The sequence below is a fragment of the Chiloscyllium punctatum genome, chromosome 10 (genome assembly GCF_047496795.1).
Source record: "Chiloscyllium punctatum isolate Juve2018m chromosome 10, sChiPun1.3, whole genome shotgun sequence".
NCBI classification, from domain to species: domain Eukaryota; kingdom Metazoa; phylum Chordata; class Chondrichthyes; order Orectolobiformes; family Hemiscylliidae; genus Chiloscyllium; species Chiloscyllium punctatum.
This window is the reverse complement of record NC_092748.1, coordinates 14733869-14749507: the sequence shown is the minus strand read 5'-3', so window position 1 is coordinate 14749507 and position 15639 is coordinate 14733869. Positions and strand designations below refer to the sequence as shown.

The 15639-nt window shown below is 41.5% G+C and overlaps 1 protein-coding gene across 1 annotated transcript in view; it reads right to left on the bottom strand.

Moving 5' to 3' along the window:
- Positions 1–15096, bottom strand: part of LOC140481912 (partitioning defective 3 homolog B-like) — a 997517-nt gene extending 982421 nt beyond the window's left edge. The window contains exons 1-2 of the mRNA XM_072578586.1: positions 14153–15096; positions 13935–14108 (exon numbers count right to left, since the gene is read on the bottom strand). Of these exons, the coding sequence (XP_072434687.1) occupies positions 13935–14054 (120 nt within the window). The 5' untranslated portion in view covers positions 14055–14108; positions 14153–15096. The remainder of the gene's footprint in view (positions 1–13934; positions 14109–14152) is intronic.
- Between the last annotated feature and the right edge of the window lie 543 nt (positions 15097–15639).

The window sequence follows — 15639 nt, the reverse complement described above, 5'->3', positions numbered from 1 at the left end:
TCTTTTACATCTTCTCCCTAATTACTCTGTCCAGGCAATGACTTTGAAGACCTCTATCAAATCTCCTCTCTCTTCTCTCCAAAGCAAACAGTCCCAATATTTTCAATCTATCCTCATTTCTCATTCCTGGAACCATTTTTATAAATAGTTTCTGCACTCTCTCCAATGCATTCACATCTTTTCTACGATATAGCACCCACAACTGTACACAATACTCCAGCTGAGATCTAACAAGCATATTGGACAGATTCAACATCACCACCCTGTTTTTGTACTCTATGCTCCCATCAATAATGCTGAGAACACTGATTTTCTTAACTATGCTCTCCACCTGTCCTGCTGACTTCAATGATCTGTCCACGTATGGATCTTGGTTCCTCTGCTCCTGCACCTCTTTAGAATTGTACCCCATATTTCACATTGCCTTTCAGTGTTCATCCTACTAAAGTGTATCACCTTACACTGTTCTGTATTGAACCTTATATGCCAACAGTCCGCACACCCCTCCAACTTGTCATTGTTCTTTTGGAGTTCTATATTGTCCTCTGCTCAGTTACAATTCTTCCACTCTCAGTGCCATCTGCAAACTTTGAAATTGTTCCTTGCAACCAAGATCTAGATCATTATTATATATCAGAAAAAGCAAGGAACCCAAACCAAACCCTATTCCAAACCTTCCTAAAACCTGCAAACTATCCATTTACCATTACTTTCTGTTTGATATCAATCAGCCAATTTTGTATCCACTTTGCTACTGACCCTTTTATGCCATGACTTTTCACTTCCCTCACAAATCCGCTGTGTATCAATACATCATACACCTTCTGGAGATCCACTTAGGGTCATAAAGTTTTTAACGCAGAAACGGACCCTTTGGTCGTCCGGGCCAACCAGTTATCCTAATCTGATCTAGTCCCATTTGCCAGTATTTAGCCCATATTCCTCTAAACCCTTCATATTCGCTTACCCATCCAGATGCCTTTTAAAACGTTATAATTGTACCAGGCTCCACCACTCCCTCTGGCAGCTTGTTCCATACATGCACCATCCTCTATGAGAAGGTTGCCCCTCAAGACCCTTTTAAATCTTTCCCCTCTCACCTTAAATCTACGCTCTCTAGTTTTGGACTGCACTACCCTGAGAAAAAGATCTTGGCTATTCACCCTATCCATGCTCCTCATCATTTTACAGACTTCTATAAGGTCACCCCTCAGCCTTCCAGGGAAAATAGCCCCAGCCTATTCAGCTTCTCTCTATAGCTCAAATCTTCCAGTCCCAGCAATGTCCTAGTGCTGAAAAGGTTTGCACTCTCAAGTCCAAAAACATCCTTCCTATAGAAGGGCAACCAGAATTGTTTGTAGAATTCTAAAAGTGGCCTCACCAATGCCAAGTACAGCCACAACATGACGTCCCAACTCATACACCAAACATTCGGACCAATGAAGGCAGGTGTGCCAAACACCTTCTTCAGCAACCAGTCTACCTGCAACTCCACTTTCAAGGAACTATGCACCTGCACTCCTAGGTCTCTTTGTTTAGCAGCACACCCCAAAGCCCCACCATTAACTGTATCGGTCTTGCCCTGGTTTTCCTTACCAAAATGCAACACCTTCCATCAATCCAAATTGAACTCCATCTGCCAAACTACTACAACATCAAAGTGTTACCATCATCACCTCTTTCTGCAACTTCAAATGCCTCCAGCAAATTAGTTAAACATGATTTCCCATTTAGAAATTATTGCTGACTCTCGCTAATCAATCCAACTTTCTCCATGCGACTATGAATTCAATCCTAAATAATTGATTGTGGAGAAATTTCTTCCAACAAAGTTAAACTAACTGGTCTGTAATTGTTGGGATTATTCCCACAACCTTTCTTGAAAAAGGATGTAATGTTTGCAATTCTCCAGTCTTCTGTCACCTTTCGAGTCCAGGGAAGACTGAAAGAATATGCCAGGTACCCCTGCAATCTCTGTCCTAATTTTCTTCAAAATCGTCAAGAGCTAACAATCTATCCAAGAAGTCTATCTTATTCATTTTGATCCCTTCCAGCGATGGAGATTGCTACCCTGTCACCATGGCCTTGACAGTATCCTCTTCTTTTGTAAAGATAGATGCAAAGTATTCATTTATCAGCTGTCATGCTCCCTGCCTCCATGTGCAAATCCCTTATTGGATTCTGATTGGCCATACTTCTCCTTTATCTGCCCTCTTACTGTTTATCTGCTGACAGAAAAATTGGATTTCCCTTTGTGTTAGCTGCTCTCCTTTCTTCATCACTTCTTTGCTTCTCAGATTTGGTGATTCAACTCCCTCCTAAATCTTCAGTATTCCTGGTGATGCGCCATTGTATTTTCTGCCATAAAGCACACTTTTTCTTTCTAATGTTAAGTTATACCTCTTTCATCATCCAGGGAATTAGAAAGTCCATATGCCCGACAAGCTCAGTTGTGCACAAGCCTCTGACTTTCAAGGTTATGGGTTCAAATACCATTGTTTGCTACTATGCCATGCCATTCACAATGTCACTGGGTTAATAATCCGGAGGTAATAATTCTTGTGGCACTGTGGTAGTTCTTGCCTCTGGGTCAGAAGATTCAGGTTCAAATCTCACCTGCACTAGGGATGTCCCGCAACATGTTCAAATAGGTTCATTCAAAATGTTTACACTGACATTAAAGACTTGTGAACAGTGACAATAGTCATGCCCCGTGCCATGGGAAAAGTGTCATTAACTTAGAGAGAGTGTGCCGAAAAGATTTATGAGAATGTCTAAGGGTTTGAGTTATAAGGAGAGCCTAGATAAACTGGGACTTTTATCCCTGGTGCAAAGGAAATTGCAGGGTGACTTTATAGAGGTTTGTAGGTAAGGTGACTAACAAAGTTTTTTTCCCCAGAGTAGGAGAGTTCAAAACAAGAGTGCATACATTTAAGAGGAAAGGAGAAAGATTTAAAAGGGACCTGACAGCAACTTTTTCACACAGAGGGGGGTGAGTATATGGAATGAACTGCCTGAGGAAGTGGTAGACTCAGGAGCAGTTACAACATTTAAAAGACATTTGGACAGGTACATGAATGAGAAAGACGTGGAGGGATACGGACCAAACGCAGACAAATGGGACTAGTTTAATTCTGGGAAACCAGGTCAACATGGACAAGATGGACTGAAGGGTCTGTTTCCATGCTGTCTGACTCTATGACTCTAAGGGGCTCTTGTGATGTCATGGTAATCTCCCTGTCTCTGGGTCAGAAGACCTCAGTTCATGTTACCTGCTTCAGAAATATGTCATAATATGACTGCACAAGTTAATTATTAATAAAGCCTCATAACATGGGCTAGCTCTGGAAAAATCCAAGGACAAAACCTTGCTGTAAAAATGGTAGTTGCACCAGACTATGTGGTCCACATAAGATTTCATGAGATTTAATTTAAATATACCACTTATTTTCCTTCAAAATTACCTCATTGAAATAGAAGATCTAGTCCCTATTATTTGTAGAACACTGTTGTGTGCAAACCGGTTGCCACATTTCCCACATCCTAATTTCAAAAACACTCCATTGGCTGTAAAAGTGCTTTATAATATCCTGTGGTCCAGCTACACAAATGGAAGGCTTCTTTTTTCCTTTCTTTTCCAAAGAGCTATCACATACTAATAGTGAATCTGCTACTGCCTTTGCTGTTTGAGTTCAAGTATCTCAATGTGTCTAAGAAAAATGAACAAACAGTGAAATTCACAACTGACCTTGGAGGAACCGGTGTGGGAGAACTCACAGCACAGGAGCAGCAGTGAAGGGCATTTTTAAAAAAAAAGTGTAACCTTGATTTTCTTTTATAAATCTACAATACTGAGTACAGTGGGTTCTTTTTGATTATATGTTTTACTCATATCTGTCTCTTGATTAAATTTTAAAAATGTAAAATATAGGTTCCAAGTTAGCCTGGCGCAATGTTTTTTTTAAAAGCAGTAAGATGATGCTACTCTATGGGTCTGTAGACTGCTAAGGTACAAAGATAGCCTTTAGTAGAGTGATGTGCTCTTCTGTTGGATGTGGGAGATTGAACAGAGTTTCCAGGTTACTTATGATTATATCTGCTGGACATGTGTTTGGTTGCGAATCTTGTTGGATCGCATGGATCAGCTGAAGCAGCAGTTCGAGGCAACGAGAAATTTACAGGAGCTAGGGAATACTATGGATAGCAGTCATAGGAAGGGGGAGACACCACAGATACAGTGAGGTGAATGGGTTACCTCCAGCAAAGGTAGGAGAGGGAGGCAGGTAGTGCAGGAGTCTCCTGTGGCCAGCCCCACCTCAAACAAATATGCCGTTTTGAAAACGAAGGGGGTGATATAGCACGATTGGCAAGTTTCTGGTACCAAAACTGGCTCTAATGTAACGAGGGATACATCAAGTTCCAAGCAATCCGATTGTGATAGGGGACTCTTTAGTCAGAGGCACAGACATACATTTCTGCAGCCAACAAGAAGAAATCAGAATGGTGCGTTGCCTCCCTGGTGCCAGGATCAAGGATATCTCAGAGACAGTGAAGAATATGCTCAAAGGGGAGAGGGACCAGTAGGAGGCCATTGTACACCACGGAACTAATGATATAGGAAGGGAAAAGGACGAGTTTCTGAAAGGAAAATTTAGGAAGTTAGGCTGGGAATTTAAAAAGGAGATCCTCGAGATCACTACCAGTGCCACGAGCTAGTGAGGGTAGGAATACGAGGGCAGAGGAACTGGTGCAGGGGAGAAGGATTCACATTTTTGGATCGTTGGACTCTCTTCTGGAGTAGAAGTAACCTGTAGAAGAAGAACAGATTGCACCTGAATTCCAAGGGAACCAATATACTGGTGAGGAGATTTGCTAGAGCTGCTCTGGAGGATTTAAACAAATAAGAGTGGTGGCAAGGGGGTGGGGGTTTTGATTGTGGTGGTACACAGGGAGATAATGAGGAAAGACATCAGTCTGAGACTGGTACAGCTTGGAAAAGGAGCAAGTCAAACACTCAGGACAGGCAGGGACAAAGCAGGGAACAAGGTAGGACTGATAAATTAAACTGCACTTATTTCAATGCAAGAAACCTAACAGCGAAGGCACATGAATTCAGGGCATAGTTCAGAACATGGGACTCGGATATGATAGCAATTAAAGAGACGTGGCTCAGGGATGGATAGGACTGTTCCAGGATACAAATGCTATGAAAAAATGGGGAGCGGGGGCAAGACAGGAGGGGAAGTGGTGTTTTTGATAAGGGATAACATTACGGCTATACTTAGGAAGGATATTCCTGGGAATACATCCAGGGACATTATTAGGTTGGAACTGAGAAATGAAAGGGATGGACACCTTACTGGAATTGTACTATAGATTCCCCTCCCCCATAATCAGTGGGAAATTGAGAAACAAATTTGTAAGGAGATCTCAGTTATCTGTAACAATAATAGGGTGGTTATGGTAGAGGATTTTAACTGTCCAAACATTGATCAGGACTGCCATTGCGTATAAGGGTTTAGATGGAGAGGAATTTGTTAAGTGAGTACATGAAAATATTCTGATTCAGTATGTGGATGTACCTACTGGAGAAGGTGCAAAACCTGACCTACTCTTGGGAAACAAGGCAGGGCAGGTGACTGAGGTGTCAGTGGGAGAGCACTTTGGGGCCAGCAACCATAATTCTATTAGTTTTGAAATAGCAATGGAAAAGGACAGACCGGATCTAAAAGTTAAACTTCTAAATCAGAAGTTGATCCATTTTGACGGTATTAGGCAAGAACTTTCAAAGGTTGACTGGAGGTGGATGTTCACAGGTAAAGGGACAGCTGGAAAATGGGAAGCCTTCAAAAATGAGATAACAAGAGTCCAGAGACAGTATGTTTCTGTTAGGGTGAAAGGCAAGGTTGGTAGGTGTAGGGAATGCTGCATGACTAGAGAAATTGAAGTTTCGGTCAAGAAAAAGAAGGAAGTGAGTATCAGGTATAGACACTAGAGATCAAGTGAATCCTTAGAACAGTATAAAGGCAGTAGGGGTATACTTAAGAGGGAAATCAGGAGGGCAAAAAGGGGACATGAGATAGTTTTGGCAAATAGGGTTAAGGAGAACCCAAAGCAATTTTATAAATAAGTAAAGGACAAAAGGATAACCAGTGACAGAATAAGACCCCTCAAAGGTCTGCAAAGCCACCTATGTCTGGAACTGAAGTAAAGGACAAAAGGATAACCAGTGACAGAATAAGACCCCTCAAAGGTCTGCAAAGCCACCTATGTCTGGAACTGCAGGATATGAGGGAGATACTAAATGAGTATGTTGCATCAGTGTTTACTGTGAAGGAGGACATGGAAGATATAGAATGTGGGGAATAGACGGCAACGTGTTTAAAAATGCCCATATTATAGAAGTGGTGGTGCTGAACGTCTTAAAATGCATAAAGGTGGATAAATCCCTAGGACCTGATCAGGTATACCCTAGAAATCTGTGGGAAGCCAGGGAAGTAATTGCTGGCCCCTTGCTGAGATATTTGTTTCACTAATAGTCACAGGTGAGGTGCTGGAAGACCGGAGGCTGGCTAATGTGGTGCCACTGTTTAAAAAAGGTGGTAAGGAAAAGCCAGGGAACTATAGATCAGTGAGCCTGATATCAGTGGTGGGCAAGTTGCTGGAGGGAATCCTGAGGGACAGGATTTACATGTATTTGTAAAGGCAAGGACTAATTAGGGATAGTCAACATCGTTTTGTGCATGCGATATCATGTCTCACTAACATGAATTCTTCTTAACAGATAGTTTTTTTAAAAAGTAACGAAGAGGATGATGAGGGCAGAGTGGTGGATCTAAGTGGACTTCAGTAAAGCATTCTACAAGGTTCCTCATGGTAGACTGGTTAGCAAGGTTAAGTCACATGGAATGGAGGGAGAACTAGCCTTTTGGATACAGTACTGGCTTGAAGTTAGAAGACAGAGGGTGATGATGGAGGGCTGCTTATCAGATTGGAGGGCCTATGACCAGCGGTGTGCCACAAGGATCGGTGCTGGGTCCACCAACTGATTTGGATGTGAACATAGAAAAGATAGTTAGTAAGTTTGCAGATGACACCAAAATTGGAGGTGTAATGAACAGCACAGAAGGTTACCTCAGAGTACAACGAGATCTTGATCAGATGGTCCAATAGGCTAAGGAATGGCAGATGGAATTTAATCTTGATAAATATGACATGCTGAATTTTGGAAAGGCAAATCAGAGCAAGACTTATACACTTAATGGTAAGATCCTGAGCAGTGTTGCTGAATAAAAAGACCCTGGAGTGCAGGTTCTTAGTTCCTTCCTTCAAAGTGGAGTCACAGGTAAACAAGATTGTGAAGGCACCGTGTGGTATACTTTCCTTTACTGGTCAGTGCATTGAGTATAGGATTTGGGAAGCCACGTTGCAGCTGTACAGGACATTGGGTAGGCCACTATTCAAATACTGTGTACAATTCTGGTCTTCATCCTATAGTAAGGATGTTGCTAAACTTGAAAGGGTTCAGTAAAGGTTTACAAGGACATTGTCAGGGTTGGAGGGTTTCCACTATTGGAAGAGCTGAATAGGCTGGGGCTGTTCTCCCTGGAGTGTTGGAGGCTAAGGGGTGACCTTATAGAGGTATGTAAAATCATAAAGGGCATGGATATGGTACATAGAAAAGGTCTTTTCCTGGAAGTGGGGGGGGGGGGGGGGGATTAAGAAAGACCTTACGGGCAACGTTTTCATACAGAGGGTGATGCATGTATGGAATGAGCTGCCAGAGGATGTGGTGAAGGCTAGTATAATTACGACATTTAAAAGGCATCTGGCAGGGTATATACCTGTAAATAGGAAGGCTTTAGAGGGATGTGGGCCTGGTGCTAGCAAATGGAACTGGATTGATTTGGGACAACTAGTCAGCATGTACAAGATAGACCAAAAGTTCTGTTTCCATGTTGTGCATCTCTATGACTATCATGAATTTGCAAACACAAGATATAGAAACCTCAGAGAAAAAAATAAAGTGATAAACGTTCCTTTTTATCTACTAATTCCCTTATCCTTGGGCTGCCATCCAAATACTAGCTAAACATGCCAGTTACATGAGATGAAATTTTGAATGAAGTAGCATTAACAGTCTTATAAATTGCTCAACATCACCATTATTGTACTGCGTGATGAGGCACATAAGTTTAAGAGTTACAAGAAGCAATCACTTGTTCTCCACATGATGACACTTAAAAAAAAGATAGAAGGTTTCAGTGTATGATAACAACTTGCACTTACACAGTGTCTTTAATGTGGAGAATGTCCCAAAGTACTTCACGGAAGCATAATCAGACAACAATTCATTCTCACTAGATCAAAATCTTAGAGCTCCTCATCCAACAGGAGCACCTCCACCATACAGATTGCAGCAGTTCATGATGGTCCAACACCAGCTCCTGAAAGTGACTCAATATGGGCAATAAATGCCTGTCTTGTCTGCAAAAGCTGCATCTCAAGAATGAATACATAATTTTCAAATTGGTTCCATTGAGCTCAGTGTATTTACCACTGAAGAGTAATTTGCTTGTTCTGGTACACAAACATGGCAATACCCAGCTGAAGGCATTTAACATTTAAAATCTCAATTTCTCAATCACTGCAGTCACAGTTAAATTGGTACAGGCCTGTCTTGAAATGTAGCATCAAATTGTTTCAGCAATCAGTCAACAAAATGTGGGTTATATAATGTTCTTCTGACTATTTTTTTTTTAAGTGTTGCCTGCAATTTCAAACCCTTCTAGTTCAGCCCACTTAGATTCATTAAGAGCCAAGCCTGGCTTTGTACATCTGTCAAACTAGCATCTTAATTTGCACCAGAATCGCCTGTGCAAATGGGCCAACCTACTGCTTAAATTGGAAATACAGCAAGCAAATAAAATGCAGCCTCATGCAGCTCACTGAAGCCAAACCTCCTACTTGGCTTGCAATCAGGGGTAAAACAGAGACACAATTTGGGTATGGATTCCCCGAGCAAGTGAAAATGCAGTTCCATTTAAAGTCAGCATGAATAGTATCAACCACAGTTAGTCAGCAAAGTAGCAAAAGCTTAAGACCAGATAACACTAATAAAATTTACATTGATATAGTGCCTTGGAATTGTGAAAAAAACAATCCTTGGTGCTTTACAGGACTATAATTAGATATGTAATCAAAAAGCTTACACTAAACCACATGAAGAGATATCAGGATAGATGATCAAAAAGCGGTTATAAGGCCATGAAAAATGAACTGGAATGAGAATTCTATTATTAAGGAATTGATAGGTTAACAGCTAACACAGGTCGGTGAACACAGAGATATTGGTGAACAGTGTTTAGGATGAGTTAGAAAATGGATGGCAAGATGAACTCAGGTTTAGGGCGGGAGTAAGGTGCGAGAACTGACAGGAGGGAATTAAAAATGATTAGCTATTTGCACAACTAAATTCTAGGAAATAGTTGTTCTTAATTTCAATAGGTACCTCTACAGTCATTTACTTGCAACTTTTAGCACCATTCAAATCCTTCCTCAACACAATATATAATGAGTGACCTTTATAGCTCCAAACAATTTTGAAGACGTTATTAACATCCACTTAATTCTTCCAAATAGTAAAAGCACTTGTCCATAAATTGAACTCAGGTCATGAAGCAGAATGAATTTCATTTAACTCTAATAAATCAGTAAAAGCTTTCCTCAAAAATTCTGTTTATCTAGTGGATAGCGGATTCAATAGGAAAGAAAGGTCCTATGTCCACTTCCAGCTAGACTCATTGGATTGAGAGTATGAAGGTCAATTACAGTTGCTGTTATGGTAGGGATCAGCTCATTGTACAGAGAGCAGGACCCAGGTTCAATCTCATCAGAAAGCCCAGAAACATTCTCAAAGGGCTCACACATTATCTTGTCCAAGGTTCATTGATCATGAGAGAACTACCAGCATTTGTGAACCATCCCCAGCAAAGATCAATCTCCAGCTTCACGGTGGATAGAAAGGAGTGAAAACTGGCAGACAAAGCCTGAAAAAATTATCTACCAACCAAAATTTCTGGGCAATATCTGTTACTATCTGTTAAGAAGAATTCAAACATTCAGTGGCCATAGTGCTTTCCTGGAACAGGTGAGATTTCTGTGCTCATGACTGACTATTTGGCAGGGTCCAATATTTGATTAGACCCCAGCCCATCGCAATTATTTCAACAGCACAATTTCCCAAGAACTTAAAACAATACAATTGTTAAACACTCTCTACCGCATTTTAAATTTTAAAACTATCTTCAAAGCCAGATTTGAAAAGATTCCAATAGATTCACAACTATAACACAGCAATGCTACAAACTATGCAAAATCACTTGCCCATGGTTACTGCAATCATTCACTTTTTCATTTAAAGTACTTTATCCTTTCTGAATGTTGCAACATTGTTGCTTGTGGAGTCTTGCTGTGCATTTCCTACACTGCTGAAAGTAGTACATGATTTTATGAGTTTATTAGGATGTCTTAAGCTATTAAAAAGGTGTTACATAAATTCAAATCTTTCTTTCAACTTCTGATTTGCAAAGCCTAAATTAACATTGACAACGCTTTGATGGCCCAAGTTAAGCCTTGTGACAAACATCGATAAATAGGTAAATTCACCATTTGACACACAAACTTTCACTTGGAAAATGGTGACATATCCTACAATGGACTTCCAATTTTCTGAGGCTTAGGATGAAATCAAGGAAATGACCAACTATTCCACTAATAACCACAATCAGTGATTTGTGGGGATTTGTAGATACCATTATTAATATGACCAGGTGTTCCAGGGTTTTATCCATTCCAGGGTCTATCTCTTCAATTCATTGTTTTTTCATATCCATCAATAATATGCCTTTTTATAGCACTTTTAAACTAGTAAAGCATCTCAAGACCTTCACAGAAGCATTACCCAAATCACATAGATGTAAAGGCAGGTGAAGTAGATTTGATGAAGCATCTTGAGAGAGAGAGAGCGAGAGAGAGCGCAAAAGAAGATGCAAAGTAGTTGAGGTCCTAAACTCTGGAATTCCATCCATTCAACTGAAGTCAAGGCCATCAATTATGAGCAATGGAAATCAGGAATGCTCAAGAAGCAAAGATTAGAGGAATGCAGACATCATGGAAGGATGTAGAGCTGTAAAAGATGAAGACAGATGGATTAAGGCTAAGAAGAAAATGAAAACAAAGAACAAGCATTTTAAAATTAAGGCTTTACTACATGTTACACATCCTACAAAATAGATGATGTCGTGGACAGTAAAGAATATTATCGCAGAGTACAACAGTACCATGATCCGATGGGCCAACGGACCAAGTGGCAGATGGACTTGAAGTTAGAGAAATGTGAGATGTTGCATTTTGGTAAAGCAAACCAGAGTAGGACTTATATACTTAATGGTAGGGCCGTGGGATGTCTTGCGAACAAAGAGACTTAAGGGGTGCAGCTGCATAGTTCCTTAAAAGTGAATTCAAGACAGATGGTGGAGACAGCATTTGATATATTTTCCTTTACTAGTCAGAATATTGACTAGGAGTTGGGATGTCATGTTACGGCTGTACAAGACATTGATGTGCCCACATTTACAGTACGGAGTACAATTCTGGTCACCCTTCAATAGGAAGGATGTTGTTAAACTTGAGAGGATGCAGAAAAAATTTGGTTGTTCCAGAGACTACAGGGCGACAGGGAGACACCGAATAGCTGGACATTTTTCAATGGAGCTATGAAAGTAAAGGGGTGACTTTATAGAGATTTATAAAGCATGATGGGCATAGATGGGGTGAGTAGCCAAGGTCTTTTTCCTAGGGTTGAGGAGTCCAAAACTGGCATAGGTTTATGGTGAGTGGGGAAAAATTTAAAAAGGACTTGATGTGGCGCATATACAGATCAAGTTGCCTGAGGAAGTGGTGGAGGCTGATGTAATTACAAGATTAAAAAGCACTAGATAGATAGATGAATAGGAAGGGCTTAGAGGGATATGGGCCATATACTGGAAATTGGGACTAGGTTAGATGGAATGACTGGTTGGTATGGATGAGTTGAACCAAAGAGTCTGTTTCCATGCTGTATGACAATATTCTCTATATTCTTTTCCATATCCTGGAAATTGCCTCGTATTCCCTAAATCAGCAATATTGGTTTTGTAAGTCATGTTTCAATGAACAACATGGGATAGCTTATGCAATTTTTTCCCCCTCAGAGGTCCAAAGTCTCTGCTGTAACCTTCATGAAAAAAATCAATTACAGTTATGAAAATAATGTTGCAAAATACATAATAATCAATTGTGTATATGTATATATTATTGTAATTGAGAAAGGACTTGAATAAAAATAAAAATTGTTGTGCTGCTTGGTTTTTACAAGTTTCAAACAAATCATATACCACAAAATTCAAATATTTGGGAAAAATAGGTGTTGTAAAGGACAAAGCTCGTCGAAAAAGTATTGCATAATGGAGAAAGGTTTCAATAGCATCTTTCACACCCTCAATGTCACAAAGTACATGACATTGAAGTGTAGCCATTGTTGCACTATATGAAATGCAACAGCAAATGTACACACAGTAGTGAGATCCAACAAACAGTAGTGAGATCAATGACTAAATATTCTGTTTCTGTTGTTGGTCAAGGGATAAATGTTGATTCAAGATGGCAGAAAGAATTCCCCTATTTTTCTTGAAAACAGTATCATGGGCTTCTTGATGTCTTCTTCAGACAGGACGGACAGAGCTGCAGCTGAACACTTCCTCCAAAAGATGTCATCTCATACAACGCAACATTCCCTCAGTGCCACACCATAACATCAGCCAAAGTTTTGAGGTCAAACCTCTGGGTTGGACTTGGGCCCAATCCTTCTCACTCAGAGCCAAGAATACTGCCACTCAGTCAGAAGTGAAGTTAGTAACATTTTAAAAGCAAGATAAGGCAGTATCCCTTTGGTTTTATATCCATTTTAGGAATCATCTGTTGCCAAATCTAAAACCATTAGGTGAAGGAATACCTGATTTAAAAAAACAGAATTAAAATCAACCTGTCCAAAGAGGTCTGGCACAAATGGGACTTGAACCCAGGCCTCTTGGCTCAAAGGTAGGTACATTACCACTGCACAACAAGAATGCCTGATAATGTTTACTCAGAATCCTATCAGTAACCATGGAGCAAAACAAATTACACTGAACACTCTACCTTTTCTCTGATGACAACATCAATTTAGATCTTAATCGTCATCGCATGTAAAAGCGAACGTGGAATAAGTGCATTCCTTAAATGCATTGGATTGTCCAGTTAACATTTTTAAAAATTCCAAACACAAACCAAAAACAGACATGCTCCATTCAGGTCAAGGACCTAAGAAGTGCATGTTTAAAAAGTCTCACAACCTCCAACTATAAATGTTTACATTTTGAATGAGTTCTTCCAATTATTTTTAAGCAGCATTGAGAGATTAGTGCCAGGATGCAAGTATGTCAGTTTCTGGGATGAATGGATAGCTTTTGGAAATTTAAAAAGGAGACCTGTCACTTTTGGAAGTTAGACTATGGAAAAAGTTTACATTCTTTACAATAAGAGAATCCACTTAGGAGGAGGGAGGAAGGAACAGAATTTTATGTTGATAGGGTTGGAGGCGATGTCAGAGAAGGTTCAAGTGCAGCATGAGCCAGTTGGACCGAAAGTCCTGTATTCACCCTCTAAACCTCATGCAGTGTCAAGTGACTGTTGATTCTCCCTACTCACAGTTAACACTTCCAGAGCTGTCATGTTGGAAGGTGAGCTGTCACCAGGTAAAACACGGTCTCTCCCCTGGCTTTTTTTCGGGGGGGGGGGGGGGGGGAGAAGAGGTGGCTGGTTATGTTTTAGGTGGGTGTGGATCATCTGCTTACCTTGGCGGTGTTTTTGCAATACCTCTGCACGGCCTGGCGGATGAGTTGCTGGACGGTCAGGGTCCCGTCTCCACAGGGGACGACAATCCCGGTGCGGCCGAACTGTACTGTCACCTTCATGATGGTGCAGGTGGCGGGAAGAGGAGGAAGGTGAGGCGGCCCCGCGAGGTGCAGGTGAGCACAGGTGAGGCGGCCCCGCGAGGTGCAGGTGAGCACAGGTGAGGCGGCCCCGCGAGGTGCAGGTGAGCACAGGTGAGGCGGCCCGCACGAGCAGCAGCAGCAGCACACCTGAGCGCGAGAGATAGACACAAGGGGCTGGACCCGGGCTGCTCCTTATTAACAATTAAATCCTCCACATAGTCACCATCCCCAGTGACGGGGAGACAGGTGTAAGAAGCGCAAACAGCGTATCTTGTTTCTTTGGAATAAAGGTGAAAATGATGCCCTCAGTGGATTTCCATCACGACTCCCACATTTGCTTCCAGAAGATACACCAAATGTGCAATTTTCCACTTAAAATCAATGGAGTTTCGTCTCTTTTTTTTTGTAAACCCCCCTTCCCTTTCCCTTTCCCTTTCCCTTTCGAGTTGCTCCTTGTTTATTAACGTGACTGTGTTTTCCTCCACCCCACCCTACGTGCTACAGGTGAGCGCCCTAGAGACTGCCCCAGTTCATTTCCAGTCTCGGACCCCCCCCACGGCCGGAAGGAAAGGGACCTTATTTCCTCCAGGTACAGTAAAGGCGGGAGAGTGGTGGTGGGAATAAATTGACTAAACTTTCTCCGGCCGGCGTCCAGAGCAACGCAGCTCCGTGTCTTTGGTTGGGTTTTGTTTTTGACAGACGCACAGTTAAGCAGCAGAGACTTGTACGTTGCTCCACCAACGCCGAAACCACCTTCCTTGTTTCTTAGTCCCCCGCTGGTAACTCCTTTTCATTTATTTCTTCTTCTCCCCCCCCCATCATCCTTCCTTCTCTTCCTCTCAACCAGAGTTTCCAAGTCCCAAAAGGGCGCCGGTGCTCCAAAAACCTCCCCTCGCTCACCTAGGAAGAACTCGACACGAAGTTTGGCTTCCCACCGCCTCCGCCGAGATACTTTGACCAAACTTTTTCCTTCTACGCCGCTGCTGCGACGAGGGACCAGGCCTCGACCGATCTCTCTCTCTCTCTCTCTCTCTTTTGCGCTCTGAGGTTAACCCTCTCCTCACCAGAGCTCTCCCAAACTAACCAAACCACAAACGCTGCTTGAAACACTCGCGTTCTGCTATATCAAAGGGTTGACACTCCAGTTACGAAAAAGTACTGAAAATGCAAAATATGGCTGAGACTAAGAAATGTGCGTTTATTTTAAAATTCAGTGTAGGTGTTGAGCATCGTTAAAGGGGCATGAGGAATTGAATTGAATTGAATTTATTGTTACATGTACTGTGGTACAGTGAAAATATTTGTCTAGCGAGCAATACAGGTGGATCAAATAGTTAAGTAGCATATATAAGTGAATAATAAGTAGAGGTAAAAACATAGGTACAGGTGAATGTTAAGTTTTTATGAGTCCATTCAGCACTCTAACAACAGTAGGGTAGAAACTGTTTCGAAACTGGCTGGTTTGTGTATTCAGGCTTCTGTACCTTCTCCCTGATGGTAGAGGTTGTAGAAAAACATTGCCAGGGTGGGATGGATCTTTGAGAATGGTGGCAGCCTTTCCTTG